Source organism: Centropristis striata, chromosome 19 (genome assembly GCF_030273125.1).
Source record: "Centropristis striata isolate RG_2023a ecotype Rhode Island chromosome 19, C.striata_1.0, whole genome shotgun sequence".
NCBI lineage: Eukaryota > Metazoa > Chordata > Actinopteri > Perciformes > Serranidae > Centropristis > Centropristis striata.
This window is the reverse complement of record NC_081535.1, coordinates 29519324-29538480: the sequence shown is the minus strand read 5'-3', so window position 1 is coordinate 29538480 and position 19157 is coordinate 29519324. Positions and strand designations below refer to the sequence as shown.

At 35.8% G+C, this 19157-nt stretch overlaps 1 protein-coding gene across 1 annotated transcript in view; it reads left to right on the top strand.

Moving 5' to 3' along the window:
- Nucleotides 1–6125: 6125 nt before the first annotated feature.
- Nucleotides 6126–19157, top strand: part of lrsam1 (leucine rich repeat and sterile alpha motif containing 1) — a 31894-nt gene continuing 18862 nt past the window's right edge. Inside the window, exons 1-9 of the mRNA XM_059357532.1 lie at nt 6126–6486; nt 9481–9675; nt 11666–11722; nt 14545–14589; nt 15002–15079; nt 16475–16543; nt 16635–16719; nt 17678–17799; nt 17889–17979. Coding sequence (XP_059213515.1) covers nt 9604–9675; nt 11666–11722; nt 14545–14589; nt 15002–15079; nt 16475–16543; nt 16635–16719; nt 17678–17799; nt 17889–17979 — 619 coding nt within the window. The 5' untranslated portion in view covers nt 6126–6486; nt 9481–9603. The remainder of the gene's footprint in view (nt 6487–9480; nt 9676–11665; nt 11723–14544; nt 14590–15001; nt 15080–16474; nt 16544–16634; nt 16720–17677; nt 17800–17888; nt 17980–19157) is intronic.

Sequence of the window (19157 nt, the reverse complement as noted above, 5' to 3'; positions counted from 1 at the left end):
CAGGTGTCCCACCTGAAGACTGAGCTCCTGCTGGTTTAGCTCTTAAGGTCACTGAGGCACGCAAACCCCCTGACCACAATAATGTGGCAATCCCGGTGGGGGAAACTGAAAAATTGAAATAAGATAGATTAATAAAATAAAATAAAAAATCCTTCATCCAGATTTCAACCAACAATCGTGTATCGTGTGTCCCTTTTTCGGCGAATTTTCCACTACTGCAGATAATTTTGTCAAATTGTAATGTATATTAATTTTGTGAGTATATTAAAATGTGCTTTCTCAACTCCTAAAATTTTTATTTGAGGGGGCAAGACATTTATTTAAGGGGGTGTAGAGCCGGCCTTGCTTTACAGACTGTACATGGTACGACACCCTCTGTCCTTTGACCCTCATCAGCCAGGGAAAAACTCCTCAAAAAACCCTTTTAACAGGGAAAAAAGGAAGAAACCTCAGGGACAGAGGACGGATCCCCCTCCCAGGATGGACAGATGTGCAATAAACTAGCTGGTGAACATAACGGATAACAGATTTTTATTCTTACGAGTTGGGGGAGTCTGTCACAGAGCTATAAGGAGAGTGAATTTACATTTGTCAGGAGGTCAGAAACATGACACACACTACTGTTGCTTTGTGTCTGCACAGTTTACATAAGCACATCTTCAATACACCAGTGTTTTTAGGGGTTGCAGTGCAGCGAGACTTTTTTTTAACCACAGAGGGACTCGGGAGAAAACTGTTCTAACCACAATGTCAGTTCCCTGTCAACGCCTTTAATTATGTGGTTATTTATAGCCTGCTCTGTGTGCCTCTTGTGGTCTAACTAAGCTCATGGCCTGAACAGTCACAGTCCTACATCACACCTGCAGAGCTCTGTAATAAGCACAGCAGAGTTTTACTGTCTGGAATAGTGCTGCTCAGGGATCCACAGTCTCAGAGGCTGTCTGGTAATGTTAATAGTCTTATTAACCGGAATAGGCCTGTATGTGAAGACTTTGGGGAACCAATCTGTTTAGTTAACGGGCGAGAATAATAAAACACAAGTGAGACTGTGTTATTTGCTCCAACTGCAAAAAGTTGAGGTGAAACAGTAAGGATGAAAACTACAATCACCTGGCTATAAAAGGGTGGAGGCTACTTACATTTCTATTTCATTTGACATGTTGGAGCACAGTCAGTAAGGAAAAGAACAAAAACTGAGACGGTAATCATTATCACATGCAGGCAATTATATGTATTTTCTGCCTTGCAAAAAATGTGGAGAGTCTGACCTCTGGTGGACAAACTGCTAACATGCATGTTGACTGCAGACTATGGCAAGCTGTTTGAGCATTTATTCCACATCATTGATATCAGACGTCCAGTTCTTCCACTAAATAACTAGTAACATTTAAAAAATTTAACAAATCACAAGTTCACTTTTTGGACTGTTTCTGGACTTTACTAGTTTACTAGTGAGCTACAGTTTCCATCACTAGTTAACTAGTGAGAGACAAAATTGCTCACTAGTTTCCATGTAAGTAATTTTGTCTCTCACTAGTTAACTAGTGCTGGAAACTGTAGCTCATTAGTAAACTAGTCAGCTGAATCCATGTTTACTAGTTAACATGTGAGAGCTGTTGCAGCTCACTAGTTAACTAGTAGGACTTGTAGCCTTACTAGTTCGGTCCACAGGACCACTAGTGCTTCAACCAGCTGACTAGTTTGGACTTTGGTGCTACTAGTACGCTGCCCGGCGTCACTAGTAAGGATTCTGCTGGAACTAGTTAGACAAATGTTCCACTAGTTGCTCGGAATAAGTGACATGTACAACTAGTACAACAAAATGTCCAACTAGTACAAACAAGTGCCCAACTAATACTGAAAAAGAGCCATCTAGTTGAGGACACTAAAGTCTGATATTATCGAGATATACAGAAAACGGTGACAGCTGTCCAAAGCCCAGTAGGCTGCCCGACATGATTGAAGCGACGGGCAGAGCTGTTGGTCACAAACCGCAATATGGATAAAATCTTGGAGAAATTGACGGCCTTGCAAAGGCAATTGGATTGATCTGGAGACCAGTATGGACAAGACGGGTAGCCGTGTAAATTCCATGCTGCCACTCGCCTAAGACCAAAAATCCAATCTGATCTGCCGCCCTCAACAGCTCTGGCCTCAAGGCCCTTACTGGAAAAACAAATTCCCCCGGAAGAACACTGCAGTGAAACGCCCTCACCATCCTCCACCCTTCCTCCACCTCCTACAGACACCTGTTGACTGTCTGCTTCTGTCTGGTGCCTGACCAAGTACCCCCAGTGTGACAAGCGGGTCTCTGACCAGCGCTTCAATAGCTGCAGGACTGGATGCTGCTTGCCTATGCTGCCCCCCCTCCCCTGTGACATGTCATAAGTCTGCTCATGTTGTGAAGTGTATTTACTATGTGCTTATGTTGCCGAGGTTTTTCTTTCTTTCTTTTTCCCTCCCTCTCCTTACGTTTTACTGTATTTCTTTTCTTTCATCCCTGTCTCCCTGTCTTGCCCTGCCCTTTGTCATATTGTATGTATGTTATGTATATGCTTGGACTGGTTGATGGCTAATTTTGTTGTCCGAGTACTTGTTACTCTGTGCAATGACAAAAAAGGTGATTCTGATTCTGATTCTGATTCTGATATGGAATAAATGCTCAAATGGCTTGCCATAATACACAGTACTTTCATGCATTATAACACAAAAATGTGTGACGTTTTCTAAAAATGTAAAGAAAACAGAATGCGATAATTTTCTAATCCTTTGTGACATTAATACAATTGATGACTGTACAAAAAACAATATAGTTAACCTCTTAACCTTCCCATCGGCTAGCAGGAGGAGGGCTGAGGGAACCCTTTTCTTTTTATTATTAACTGGTGAAGTTTCGGGTAGGTTTTAGTTACATGCTAAACTGCAGAAACTAAAAGATGTTACCTTTCAAATTAAGACTCATACAAATATTTTGGCCCATATTTATACTTTGGCGTTCAGGGATCTGTCCCCTGGTTTACTGGGTGATGGATTCATGGACCTAAGTCTCATGCTGATGTATGTTTGTGTGTGTGTGTGTGTGTGTGTGTGTGTGTGTGTGTGTATTCTGTTATTCTGTTATAGTTTCACAGGTGTTAATTACTAACAGATGTGTTTCTCAGGTAGTGGTTGAATGAATGTAACTAAGTACTGTACTTAAGTATAATTTGGAGCTACTTGTACTTTACTTTAGTATTTCCATTGTATGTAACTTTATACTTCTACTCCACTACATTTAGAGGCAAATATTAGACTTTTTACTCTTACTACATTTAGTTGACAGTCAAGATTTAAAATGAAAAACATGATCAATTTAAAATGATTACGCATGTTTTATTAATTAAACCAAATAAAAGTATATTAAGTTAAAATTAGCCCTATCTTGACAACAGTAAATTAAAGCTTACATAAATGCATCAAAACTAATAATAGAATAATAAATTTGGATAATCTGTGTAGGTTCATTCTGCATAGTGAATACCTTTACTTTTGATACTTTAAGAACATTTTGATACTGATTTGATGCTTTTGTACTTTACCTTAAGTATGTTTTGAATGCAGGACTTTTACTGTAGTAAAGTGATTTCAGAGTGTTGTATAAGTACTTTTACTTAAGTAATGGATCTGAACACTTTTTTCCACCACTGTTTATTACTAACATATGTGTTACTTAGGCATTAAGTGTGATTCTGTATACTTTCAGTGACATTCCTTCTTTTTGTAAGTGTCAGGGGTTCAAGGGAGCGTTAGGTGTTACTTTATTGTTATTAAAGCACCTCTGCAATATATAAAACTCACTTACTACACATTCTTACCATGGCGCCTGGTACATACATACATGCACCACACCACAAAAACAAGTGGCGGCTGGCCTGACTGCAGTCATTAAACGGTGTCTGTCTCCTCATTTTTTTTTCTCAAGTTCTTTATTTGACCTTACCTTCATCTGTTTTAGACCAATATATTGTTTCATCAAAGCATCATATTCTATATTTTTAATTATATTCAAATCTGCATTTAAATCTGAAAAAAATCTTGTAATCTACATTTTAGTTTTTTGCATAATTTAATACCAGATTTGGATAGGATATTTAATTGCTTAGGATTTTAATTATTTTATGAATTTCTGATTTAAGTTCTATCAATAAGTCAGTATTTTTTAAGACACTGAGTGTTATAATAATAATAATAATAATAATAATAATAATAATAATAATAATAATAAATAATAAATAATAAAATTATCAATTTATAATGATGAACAACGGAACAATTCTTACCTATTTTCTGTTCAAACAATATCTCATTGGACAGAAAAGGAACCCAGAATGTGAACATTGTATTATAGTTTAATTGTGCAATCAAAGACTGTTTATATATATAAAAAAAGATTATTATTACTTTTTATTATGTACTGCACTTTCAAAATAAAAGTAATTGTGCACAAAAATGAGAAATGTCATTTATAATACGAAATTAATTGTTATTGTTGGTATTAAGTCTCATTGTTTCAATCAATGCATATGTATCTTCCAAATATTCTTAAATTAGATTTTTAAATAAGCTAAAATAAAGGTTTTGAATGCTTAAATATCATCTTTGGCATTTTTATGTGCCCCTCTGATTAAACACTGACCCCTCCTTGGCCCCCACAGTAAAACTGGTCTAGAACCGCCACTGTCCAGAGGACTGGCAAGTTTTCACCAACAGGTGACCAGAGAATTCATTTAAAACAGTGATATAATGGGTTACTTTAAAGTTTGCAGATACATAAATTCTGTCAACAGTTTTAGTTTTGGAGTCAAACTGAATAAATTGGACCCAAATAAATAAAATATTTTGGTCTACAAACGTCAATTAATTTCGCTTCATTACAGATTTCTTTTAAAAGTTTTCCCACAGAAGTGATCTTGAATACTATGCCATTGCTTCTATCGTTTTACTCTGTCACGGTGTCTAAAGCCTCCACATAAAATAATTTTATAATTTAGGCGGGCGGAGTCAGGAGTAGGAACCCAAAAGAGGAGATAGCCATCTCACACCTTAAAATCAGACACACAGGATTAAACCAAACACTCCATAGAATAGGCAAGCACCCTACAGGGATTTGCAGCCACTGCAGTGAACCAGATACAGTCAAACATGTGCTGGTAGAAAGTAAGATGTATGATGCTGAAAGAAAGAGACTTCTAGAGGATGGGAAACACAGGAAAGTCTTCTTGGGAAAAAATCATGCAAAGAAAACAAGCCCCTATTTAATTACCTGAGGAAAACAGGACTTATAGAGATAATTTAGTTATGTAATTAATTATTTATATTTGTAAAATACTATTATTTACATTATTGTTTCCCCCTTTTCCCGTTAAATCATTTATTTATCTTATTTTTTTAATTATTATTATTATTACTTTGTTTTTGTTTATCAGTATTATTATTTTCTCTCCTTATTTTTCACTGTACAATAACAAATAATAGCCTGGTTCATTACATACTGTCTATGCACTTTATGTTTTTTTTATGCACACTGTTCATTGCACCTTATTTGTTTCATAGCACCAGCATTTTTATACTCTATATTCATATTTATTCTGCACTGGAATTCCATTCCACTCCTTCTTTAGACACTTTATATTTTATTGTATTTTTATTGTATTTTTATATTTTATTGCTTGAAGTATGCCTAGGTTGTTCTTTTTACTTAATTGTGTTGTTATTGTCTCTGTGTGTAATGCTGCTGCTACACTGTAATTTCCCAGCTTGGGATAAATAAAGTCTATCTATCTATCTATCTATCTATCTATCTATCTATCTATCTATCTATCTATCTATCTATCTATCTATCTATCTATCTATCTATCTATCTATCTATCTATCTATCTATCTATCTATCTATCTATCTATCTATCTATCTATCTATCTATCTATCTATCTATCTATCTATCTATCTATCATTATCCTGTCAATCTACTGCTCCACACTCCAGTCAGCAGGTGGCGGTAATGCTCCTGTACGTTGGTCTGCCAACCGCCAATAAACCTCAGAAGAAGAAGAAGAACCCTCTAACTCTCTCCAGCAGTCCTGGTGCTTCACTCCGTCCTGTAGAGGCCGATATGCTTCTTATGGCTGGTTGAAATCCGCTGATAACTAAAAGAAGAAGACAAGATGCATATAATGCTTATTGTTATGGCTATGACACCATAAATCGGTGTCGGTAAGGGTGACAGCTGGAGCAGGCTCACATCAGAACCACAGCTGGATGTATCGTACCGATGTAAACTAGGAGGCTAGAGCGGAATGTTTGTATAACTTACAGGTTACAGTTGACTGACTGACTCGGCCTTACATACCAATGTTAAAAATTAATGTAAGCAAACAACGGAAGTTCCCTTTAAATGTTTACTGCTACCCAGAAGAGTGAGGAGTAGGGAGTCGACACCACAACAGCCTGTGAGTATGAAAGCTGGTTTAACCTTGTGATTTGTGGTTTATTAACTCGTGTTGTTATTGTTTAGCATGCTAGCATTGGAAGCTAGTGTTAACTACCAGAGTGGCAGGTTGTCATAGGGAAGCTAACACTAACTGCCTTTATCCGTATGATGCGAGCTAACTCACTTAGCTAACGTTACACACAGCGAGTGAATTATTATTACAGCAGTTTATATTTGGTCAAAGTGAAATGTTAGATATGTTGATAATCACCCGGTGGCAATATTTGTGCTATTTTATACAGTCTATGGTTACGGTCTTGGGATGCCTGACGTTACTACGTCATTTACGGTTATCCTCCCCCTCCTCTTTCCCCCCACAACACAAACAGACACACACACACACACACACACACACACACATCAGTGATCCACACCCTACCCCGGATCAATGCTCCTGACTCAGACCCAGTTATTCTTAAAGGAAAATGATGGGGGATATACCACAGACCAAGTGGACCACATAGAACACATTTATGATGTTTTTAAAGAAAAATATTACCACTAAATGTCAAAGATCTGTAATGTGACATATATGTTACATTGGGCATTTATTAATTTTTTGTTTATGATATTTCTTAATTTAAAATGAATAAACTAGACACATTTTCTGCTTACAGAAACACAAATTTGCCTTTTTCTTTGCATCTCCACAACATATAGCAAAATTGTGACATTAACATTGATGTGACAGATTTTTTTAAAGTAACAATATAATAATAAATCAATAATAAATAAAAACAAATAACCATTTGCCTTTTTTTCCATCTCCAAAACATATATCAAAATTGTGACATTAACATTAATGTGACAGATTTGTTTTTAAGTAACAATATAATAATAAATCAATAATAAATAAAAACAAATAACCATTTGCCTTTGTGTTTGCATCTCCATAACATATATCATAATTGTGACTTTAATAGTGCTGTTTTAATAACAAATTCCATTTCATATTTGTTAGTTAAGTTAAGTAACAAAATAATAATAAATCAATAATATATAAATATAAATAACACTGCCTCATTGGACAGTTTCTCAACAAGCTACTGTAGCTGTTGGACACTGAACAACAGACTTATGTACTTGAGAAAAACTGGTGTGACCAGTCACCCACATATATATACTGATATACAATTTTTTGAGATACTTGTACTTTACTTGAGTATTTCCATTTTATGTAACTTTATACTTCTACTTCACTACATTTTGAGGTAAACATTGTACTTTTTACAGGTACGTTTTCAGGTCGAGATTTAACATAAAAGCATGATAAATTAAAGATCAGACATTTTTTATTTACATAAACATAAAGTATATGTATGTAGTTAAAATGAGTCCTGTCTACAAAATGTAAATTCTGCTTACATAAATACATCAGTCTGATTAATCTAATAATATATTTGAAACATATAAGACAATCTGATTCTGCATAAGGAATACTTTTACTTTTGATACTTTAAGTATATTTTGATGCTGATACTTTTGTACTTTTACTCCAGTAAGTTTTGATTGCAGGACTTTTACTTGTAGTGGAGTAATTTCACAGTGTGGTATTAGTACTTTTACTGAAGTAAAGGATCTGAATACTTCTTCCACCACTGTATATCACTTGTTCTAGTTATTGGATCTCTTACATCTGTGTTTGGCTTCCAGCTGTGTTGGCTGCTGATTGCAGCGTTGCATAGTTGGAATGAACAACTGTTTCTGCTTTAAAATGTGAAGCTAATATGCAGAATCAACAGTTTCTGAAGCATCTTTTTTAGTGACAACAGTTAAAGGGTGTCGTCAATTTTACATCAAAATTCTCCTTTCAGGTAGTCTCATCAGGCTGGACCTTAAGACAGTAAAACTGGTGTTTTTCATCTCCATATTTTGTTATATTGACATATGTTTGCTCCAGCATCAACAGTTTGGTTTACTGTGCTGGCTTTCAGTCCTACTAACAATTTAAAAAATATAATACAAGCAATCCAACAGGGTTGTATTACAGACCCGTTCCTAGTGATTTGTTACTGTACAAAAAATACTGTAAAAGTACTGTATGCCTGTACATCCAAATCCAATAAAAACATGCTGGTTGGCTTTTACTATGTAGCAGCTGCAGGAAGTGTTGACTTATTGCAGCAATGAAGTGTAGTCCAAAGAATAACTCTGTGGTCAAAACATACTGAAATATTCATCAAATGAAAGTTGATAAGAAAACAGCAGCTTCCCTTGTGGCTGAATGAATAAAAAATAAAACAGGCTTGTCTCAGGAAGCAGAAGTGGGAAGTCATGTAGAACCTGACATCTTGTTGCATTATAAAATGGGTTATTAACATATCCTAAACACTTGACTACATTTCAGGGCATTCAATAGCCCCCCTGATTTCTTCCAGGGTGTTAATGTTTTATTTTGTCATCTTACATTCATTTTTATCATGATTGCAGAAGCTGTCTCTATTTCCGGGAAAATGCCCCACCTCACCCATAAAACACTTCAGTTATCTGAGCAGAGAAATAAATAAATAATGGAGCAGAAACACAAAAATGTACAAAGTTGTAACTTGTAGTAACAAACCAGGCAGCTGTTTTAACTAACAAAAACACTGTACTCAACCAAACAGCTGAAAGATAAAGTAAGGGACTGGCTGGTGAACATAGTAAAGCATTTAGCTGCTGAAAACATTGTTGAGTTGGTAGAAACCAAAAATAAGTTTAATATTGGACTTACATTAATCAGAAGGCCAGATACACTGCTCCTGAGTAATTATTATGGTGCATTTGCTAAAAGTGTCCAGAAATTATATTAATAAATGCCAGTTTTGTGTCTTAAGCTTGTTCTGCTGCTCCCTTTAACTCTCTAAAAGATCTATTCAGTTGGTATTAACTTGTAATTACCATCTTTATTGTAGCTTTCAGTGAACATGACTTCAAGCTTCATCTGATTAGTCAAAACTTCATTATTTTCCAGTGTGCAGGCACTGCCAGTGCGTTCCAACCTGCCCATCGATCCTCTGGAGGGGCTCTGGTTGCCGTGGAGGGACACGAGGGAAACCCAGCAGGCAAAGAGACAGCAGGACAGGCAGGACTCAGGATGCCTCTGTTCTTCAGAAAGAGGAAACCCAGCGAGGACAGCCAGAAGAGACTGGAATATCAGCTGTGCCGGGTAAGAAGAGTGGCTTTATGTTAGCACTAGGGCTGGGCGATATGGACCAAAACCCATATCCCGCTATTTTTAGGCCGATATACAACATATATTGGTATTTTACACAAAACATGCAAAGTGTTTAGTTTTAACTCAACACCACAAGAAATCATCATCAACCTGTTTTATTTAACCCTCTGAAATCTTCGGCTATTATGTCTGTTAAAAAATCTTTACCATGCCATGTTGGTATCAGTTTTTTCAGCGTTACCTCACCTATATGTCCTGATAATTAATTTTTAACTTTGACTGACTTGGAACAAAATTTTGAACCCAAAAGAAACCAAGGAAACATAAAATCTGATCTTGAAAATTATGTTTTACACACAGAATTTAAAAAATTGCAAATATGAATGACAGGTTGCATATATAACATAACAGGTAAAATAAGGATAATATCTAGTTCAATATTTCATACAAAATATATTTGACATTATCTCCAGTTTTACTTGGCTGAATATCATCAAAAAAAATCTGGCATGGAGTTTCAAGGCAGAACTTTAGAGGGAAGCTGATGACAAGGCTAGACATGCTTCATTTTTAGTCTTCACGTCATGAAGAAGTAATGTGCAGGTGGTTTCATGGACTCCAGAGGGTTAAAGACCTTCTATTAAATTTAAACCTTACATCTTTTGAAGCAATTTCATCAGATTCAGATGCTCTTCATTAGTTAAGGCAACATCAAAAGATATTATATATGTTATATCTTATATGGTGGTATTGTCTCAAATATATATATCTCTTTCTGAAATATATTGGTGTAACTCGTAATACCAATATACCGCCCAGCCCTAGTTATTACTGGTAGTGGTGTAGTGGAGGGTATATCCACCTCTTTTTCTGCTAGTGTACAGTATACCCACCAATCAGCCAAAAACCACTGGAATATAAAGGAGAGTATACACACCCCTCTTAGAGGTACATATTAAAGATTAAAGAATTCTTTATTGTCATACCAACAACACATGCATGCACATGATGAGGCACGAAATTAAGTACTGAGGCCCGGTCAAGCCAAACATACAAAGTAAAATGAAATGCAATACAATACAACGAAGTGAAAAATAAAATCTGTAGCTGTATAAATAAGATATAAACATATAAATATAGTGCACAGAGTCAAGCTAATCTAACTAATATTGCACCTGTCCATGAGGGGGGCATGGTGTTTGATTTGCCTCATATACTTAACTGTCTAATAGAGAGAATGTGTATTTTTTTTTTTATTAAACTTAAATTTTATTTCAATTTTTGCAGCATATACAAACATAAATACAAATTCACATTTAGTCTGCTGTTTTTCATTTGTGATCTGCTTAATACAGCATTAAAGCATATACATCAGGTTAAGTATGTATAAATGATATGGTTAAACCAAAGTAACACAAACAAACAATAAGTAATTAAATAATAAACTGTGTAAATGGAAATAAATCAAATTAAATTAAGTGAAATAAAGTAAAATAAAATAAAGGTAACATGAAATTATTGCATTAGTATGGTCATGACAGGTCTCCATCTGTTAACAAATATATCTTTTTGAAGCCTCAAGGAGTAAGTTATTTGTTCCATGCGATACATTTCCCAGACCTTCTCAATCCACATATTGTATGTTGGAGGGTCTGGTTTTAACCATTTAACAGTGAAACACTTAAGAGCTGAAATCAGTAATATTTGTAAAAGATATTTTTTCCCCCTTCCAGTTATGTAATTTGGTATGAGTCCCAACATTACCATTTTGGGATCTTTATTCAAACTTTTCTGGAATACTTTTCCAAGTGCATCAAAAACCTCATCCCAGAATTTTTTCAGTTTAGGGCATGTCCAAAATATATGAATATGGTTACCAATGTATGTACCACAACTTCTCCAGCATTTATCTGAATGTGTGAGCCCAAGAATGTGTATTTTACACAAATCTTACACAAATTGTTATTTCTTTGCTCTTCAGTCTAAGGAGGCAGGAGCTGATGACATCCTGGACATCTCAGCTTGTGAGCTCTCAGATGTGAGTATGTTACTGTCAGCAGGTGTGAGCCGTGTTTCACTTATCATCATCATAATCCGTAGCCAAGTGGCCGTAGGTGAACTATCATGTTTTTCACCAGTTCTTTCCATCTTGATCGATCTTCTGCAGCTCTTGTTGCATTATATGGTGTCATATTCGTCCAATTTGCAATATTTAAGAGCCACTTCTTTCTGCCATGTAATATAGTACGAGTCAAGCTCAATTCATCACCATGACGAGTGACGTGTCCAAACCATCTCAGTTTTCTTTGTTTGATGGTGGAGAGTAAAGCTTAGTGGTTTCCACTTTTCTAGACAATTTCATCTTTAACACTTTCATTAGTTTGGTGCTGCGGATGATATAAGCAAGATCTTTCTAAAGCACTTCATTTCAAATGCATTCACTCGTCTTTCAGTATCTGTGTCCAGTGTCCATAATTCACAACCATATGCCATAGTTGATATCACAAAAGCCTTCATAAACTGTATATTTGTCTTGGTTGTGATAGCTTTACTTTTCCAAATGGGATTCAGCTTGGTCAATGCTGCAGTAGTTGTTGCAATACGACATTTCACTTCTTTGACTGAGTGCAAGTCATTGGTGAGGACTGTGACAAAAAGTATTTTGAATGTACAACAAATGTTTATTTTTTTGTCAAACTTCTAGCCATGTTTGTACAAAGGTTACTATGAGTTTATCTTAACCCATTTAGGCTTAAATCGCCTGTAAAAAATGCCTGTAAAACCTCTGGGCGATTTTAAAATAACCCCCTAAAACCTGAAGTTTTTCTGGAAATTCAACACAAGTGTAAACGCTTCCTACTAAATAATCGATTTTTCAGCCTCTGTAGCAGATAGAAATGAAATTCAAAAAGTATTTGAGAGTTTATAGCTGTTATATCTGAGCTCCCTCCGCTATAATCGTTTTCCGCCATGATTTCAGTTCTGGAAAAGTCCCATGTTGCATTGCGACATTCCCACATGTATTCTGATGCATTTAATTGGCCAAGAGACAAAAAATAGGTGGAAAAAACTACAAATACTACAAAACGACGTATCCGCTTTCCCGGCTTTAATGGTAGAATAAGGCAACAGCGCTCCCGGTTTTAATGGTAGAAATGCGGTAAGGCTTAAACGAGTAGTTGAACATCTTGCCCTGGTTGGGTTAACTGACACCAGCATAAATGTGTGTGTGAATGAGCGCAGTCTTTAATGTAAAGTGCTTTGGAGAAAAGCGCTATATAAGTGCAGTCCATTTTTCTGTGAGTATAAATATTTTTGTTGGTCTACCAAACTCCTGTTCTTTGCTTCTTATGTCAATGGAGATTTCATTAAAATAAAAAGTTGATGTCAGTGGATGACTGATAATGATTAAACCTTATAAAAAAGAGTCAATTCTGAGCAAAAACTGCCTCGTTTATGAACAGGACTGATGTGTGTGGATGTTGACTCCCAGGGATGTAGGTTAACTGAAGTCTGAGTTTGTTAACCCCGAGATGAGAGAAAGTTTGAATGTGAAAGAGCCTCTTTAACCTCACTCTCACAGAACCCGACACGCTGTTTCATTTCCTCATTGATTCAGTCCGTAACCAAGCAGTTTACTGTATGTCACATGTGGTTGGATATTAGTTTCCCAACTTCGCCATCAGTAATTTCTTTGGACAGCGGTTTCTGCCACCATTGGTTTCAAATATTACACAGTAAGTCATCCTCAGTTCAGAGTTCCACTTCTGCATGTGCATTGCACATATTAAGTACCCTAATCTGAGTTGGTATGATGACACAAAGGATCGAAAAAAATAATTATCTTACTCGGCACTTTCGTACCACTGCAAGAGGGTCATGGGTTCGACTCCGGCTTGCAGCTCTTCTGTGTGGAGTTTGCATCAAGGTTATAATAGTTTTGGATTTTTCATTAGTTTTAGTTTTAATTTCATTGTCAATTTTGTTTTCAAATTCAGTTAGTTTTAATTAGTTTTTAGAGTGAGTTTGCTAGTTTTGATTAGTTTTATTTTTTGGAAAATGCTTAGTTTTAGTTTAGTTTTTATTAGTTTTAGTGTTAGTTTTAGTTTTTTGTAATGGGGTATTTTTTGGGTGCCAGATTCAATAAGGTCACAATAAATGTTTCCTTTGTTTCCTTTGTCTTATCCATCTCAGCCCCAATAAATTTACTAAGTCATAAAACCAGATAGATGAAATAGATTTCATATCAACCAAAAAGGTTTACGTATGAAAAAAGTTGACAAAGACGAAAACTAAGGACATTTTCACTATAATTTTAGTTAGTTTTAGTTAGTTTTGTAACCACACAATACAGTTTCAGTTAGTTATCGTTTTTTTTAAAAACTATTTTTATTTCAGTTAACGAAAATGTTTTTTCAATTCTAGTTTTCGTTATTTCATTAGTTTTCATTAACTATAATAACCTTGATTTGCATGTTCTCAGCGTGTTAGTGTGGATTCTCTCCAGGTTCTCCGGCTTCCTCCCACAGTCCAAAGACATGCATCTTAGGTTTAACTGGTGCCCCATAGGAGTGAATGAGAGCATGAATGGTTGTCTGTCTCTGTGTGTCAGCCCTGTGATAGTCTGGTGTGGGTCACAGTTGATTGAACTTAGTCTGACCAGCTGTTTTGAAATGGAAACATGGTTATCCAGGTCGGGATTCGTCGACTCAGAGTTCAGGGTTGAACTCAGACTTTGTTAAACCCACTTTCTGGAATAGACCCCAGGTTTTAACCTTTGTTTTCTTATACATTCAAATGATGTGATTAGTAAGTGGTTAGGTCTGCAGATGATAACATGAATGCTGTGTTCTGCCACAGGTTCCCTCAAGTGCCTTTTCCATCTGCAGGGTGCTACAGAAGAAGGTAAGGTTATTTTTGATTCTATTTACAGCCCTGATTCCCAAAAAAGTTGGGATATTGTCTATAAAGCAAATGAACCAGAATGTTATATTTGCCAGTCCTTTTTGACGTACACTTAATTGAAAACTGTACAAAGACAATTTAGTTAATGTTTAAACTGATAAAGTTTAGTTTTTTTGTAATTATACACTGAATTGAGAATTTGATGCATTCTGTTTATACAACCCAGACTCCAGAACAGTTGGGCTGCTGTTAAAAATACATAATAAAAACAGAATGCAATAATTTTTCAAATCCTTTGAGAGCAACATGCCATTGAATACAAAGACAATATTTCTAACTGACAAAGTTAAACAATTTTTTTGTAAATACATTACACTCATTCTGCAACATGTTCTCTGTGTGCCTCCTTCAGGTCCTTATCCTCCATAACAATGAGCTGAGGTCATTGCTCCCCAAAGGATGTGACATAGGCACTCTTGCCACTTTAAAGGTTTGTAAACACAATACAAGCTTGATGGGAGATTTAAGCACTGAAATCTTAAGATCTACAGTAGTAACGTTCTATAATTTCTGTGGAGACTGTTAGTTTTATCCTTTCTCACAGTCTGCCTGATAAGTTTCTGAAACGGCAGAAGAGAAGAAAAGAAAATTAGTCGGAGGAGGAAAAAATCCTACTTCTAGAACAATTAAAAAGACTCTGAAAGTAAAATTGATCCAATAATAACAGCATACACGAAGCAACGAATGCGGAAGGAAAAAGTAACAAAAATGTATTCAAGAAGTCAGAAGTTAAGTGGTCCATCTGTTCTGGCCAAAAACAAAATAACTATTGACAATAAGAAGTCCAACAAAACAGGATGGAATAACATTTTACTGAAGTTAACTTAGTTAATCCTTAGGTTAGACTTACTGTACGCCTGAAAGAATTCTCTGTAGGCTGCATAAATCCTTCATAATGAAGATTCTCTCCTTAATGGATACGTTATGTGCCATAGCCCAAAAAAACAATGAAGCTAACATAAACACAGCAATGTTGTGGTTAAGTGGCAGAGGTACCTTACGTTTTTTTACTCACTTTGGTTTGAACCAGTGGTGGAAAGTAACTAAGTACATTTACTCAAGTACTTTACTTAAGTACAATTTTGAGGTACTTGTACTTTACTTGAGTGTTTCTATTTTCTGTAAATGTATACTTCTACTCCAATACATTTTGAGGCAAATATTGTACTTTTTACTCCACTACATTTAGCTGACAGCTTTAGTTACTTTTCAGGTCGAGATTCAACATAAAACAAATGATCAATTTAAGGTGATTAGACTTTTTTTATTTTATCAAATCTTATAACAGTATATTAAGTACTTAAATGAGCCATATCTTTACAAAATTAAAACCCTGCTTACATAACATCATCAATACAAATAATGTAATAAGATATTTAGAATATATAAAACAATCTGAGTGGGTCCATTCGGCATAACAAGTACTTTTACTTTTGATACTTTAAGTACATTTTGATGCTGATACTTTTGTACTTTTACTTACGTAAGTTTTGAATACAGGACTTTTACTTGTGGTGGAGTAATTTCATAGTGTTGTATTAGTACTTTTACTTAAGTACGGGATCTGGATACTTCTTCCACCACTGGTTTGAACAAAAATCAACACAATTCCTGAAATATAAGTCTAAGATACGGAGGAAAATTTAAGAAAACATTAGGGAGAAGACTTGAATATGTTTTGTGCTTCTGATTTTATTTTAAGGAAACCTTCACTTGGATTTAAAGGAAAATCTTAATTTGTTTGTGCAACTTCTGCAATTTCTGCTAGAATTTCTGACTCCTGCTTCATAACAGCAGCCATGACTGACTCTGTCTGCTTCCAAAGGTTTTAGATCTGCATGAGAACAAGCTCACCTCTCTCCCAGAAGACATCGGGAGGCTGACGTCGCTGCAGGTAAAGCTCGGTCTGTACTCAAACTGCAGGGAGAATGAGTGTGAATAAATGCCGCTCACCTTCCACGTGTGTACATTTTGTGTCCTGTCAGATCCTGAATGTGGAGAAGAACCGTTTGAAGGCCCTGCCTGACAGCATCGGAGATCTGCGGCTTCTGCAGACTCTTAATTTGAAGGGTATGAAGCTTCCTGAATCTGTGTATCATTCGTTCTTTCCATTTTCAGTTGGCAATCAAAAATCAAATAATGAAAAATTGACAGGTTATTTTGTTATTTGTTTTCTATTATAACACGAAAATGAAAAAATGCTTGTTTTTTCATATTTCAATATTAGGCTCGGATCAAAAAAACGAAATGGAAAAACGGGCACAAGGACTTAATTTGATTTTAATATTTAATTGGTCGGGTTTACGTGACCCGGAAGTTTGACTGCGGTCCAAATACGTTTTATTTTTTAAAAATCCACAGTGAACAGTTCTGTGAATATCATGCAATTAATCTTATTTCCATATTTATCTGGTATTTGGCCTGGTTGTGTTATCACTTTATTGTGAAATACGCAACTGAAAACCGCACGTCGACACAACAAATACATTTTCGGCGCAACGCAATTTAATAATTTTACGTGGTCAATTTAATACTTCATCTCCTCTCTGCGGGTAAAAAAAAAGGGAGAAAGAATGACCGTAAAGTGTTTATCCTTCATATCAGCTCGCTCTGAGCAGTTTCAATGAATTTACCGTAAATATCACAATACGGGCGAACTACATTATATAGGGACGGCTGGTTTGACTACAGAGAAGTGAGTGAGGGCTCAATTGACCGCAGTCAAACTTCCGGGTCACGTAAACCCGAACAATTAAACATTAAAATCAAATTCAGTCCTTGTGCCCGTTTTTTCATTTCGTATTTTTGATCTTAACCTAATATTGAAATATGAAAAAACAAGCATTTTTTTTCGTTTTTTGTGTTATAATCGAAAGCAAATAACAAAATAACCAGTCAATTTTTCATTATTTGATTTTTGATTGCCAATTGAAAATGGAAAGAACGAATGATACACAGATTTTCCTGCTCACTCTGGTCCTGTACAAGTCAAATTTTGTTTTTCTCACATCACTGTGTACCTGTACAGGTAACGGTCTCAGTGTGCTGCCGTCCTCCATCGGTTCTCTGAGCAGCCTGCGCACCCTGGACCTGAGCGACAACAACATCGTCGAGCTGCCCAAAGCTTTTGTCAACATCCGAACTCTAGAGGTGTGTGTCTTGGGATTTAAACTCACAGGAATACAGGAAAGCTAAAAGACTACAGATCTAAACAAACCCCTGTATGTGTGTTTTTGCAGAGCTGTACACTTGATGCTGCCATGATGACCTTCCCACCTGCGTCTGTGTGTGCAGAAGGCACAGAGAGCATCCAACGCTTCCTCTGCAGCGGTAAGGTTCTACTGTTCTCACATCTCACACACACTCAGAACTCATGACCGATTTTTAGACTGATTATAGATACCACATTTAGGGAAGAATTGATATCGATCACTGGCCGCCAAGTATCGATATTTAGCGTCAGGATTTTTGCCATTTTTGTATCACTTTTAGGAATATACTGGAGATCCTGGTATCATATGAAACTAGAAGATCTAAGGAATATGAAAAACGCTGCAAAAGTTGGGCTCAAGTAAAAATTACCAGAAAAAAAGTAGAATTACTAGAAAAATTTTAAATTTGTCAGAAAAAAAAAATCTAAATTGCCAGAAAAAATGTAGGAATTGTGCGTCAGGATATCGTGTCTAAATAATGCTGCAAAGTTCGGCTTTTTTATGTTTCATTAAAAAACATTGACATCATTTCGGTTAAACCTTTTAAATATCAATATATTGTATCGCAATACTCACCATATCGCAAAATGCTTAAAATCGCAATAATATCGTATCGTGACTCGAGTATCGGGATAAAATCGTATCGTAGGGCCGACACGCTGATTCCCAACTCTAATATATATGTATAGATATTCTTGCTGCTTGATAAAAAAAAATCAATTTCTCCCTATTCACTAAAACTGATTCAATTTGTCAGTTTGAGTTTTTTCCAACTGGGTTTATAAAGAACATTTATAACTCTATTTAATATCAATATCAATCCAACTGGTTCGGCTCTTACTTAATGTAAATGCAACCTATTTTTAAGCTTTATCTATTTTCTGCTGTTTAAACATGCAGCTGTGTGCATGCAAGTGATTGCTTGTTTGGGTCTAAGTGCTGCAAAAACACGGGTTATCAACTCATAACACAGTGTAATACAAAATGCTATGCGCTATAGAATCATGCATCCTACACAATTATGCTGTTGAAGAACAAGTCTGATATTCACCTATTTAAACACATCAAGGAGTACTACTATAGCACTATGCTCCTTCTTTATAGTGGATATTGTCTGTGCAGGTCATGTCTGTTTAAACCATGACCTCTGTCCCTTAGGATCTCTCAAACTCAATGAGTGTTTTGATGACAGCAAAGTTCTTTAGCACTGAAACTTGGATACAACAAACCGCTGCCTTTCATGTATTAAAAACTCTGTGCAACAGGTATTAACTTAGGCCTTAATATGATTAAACA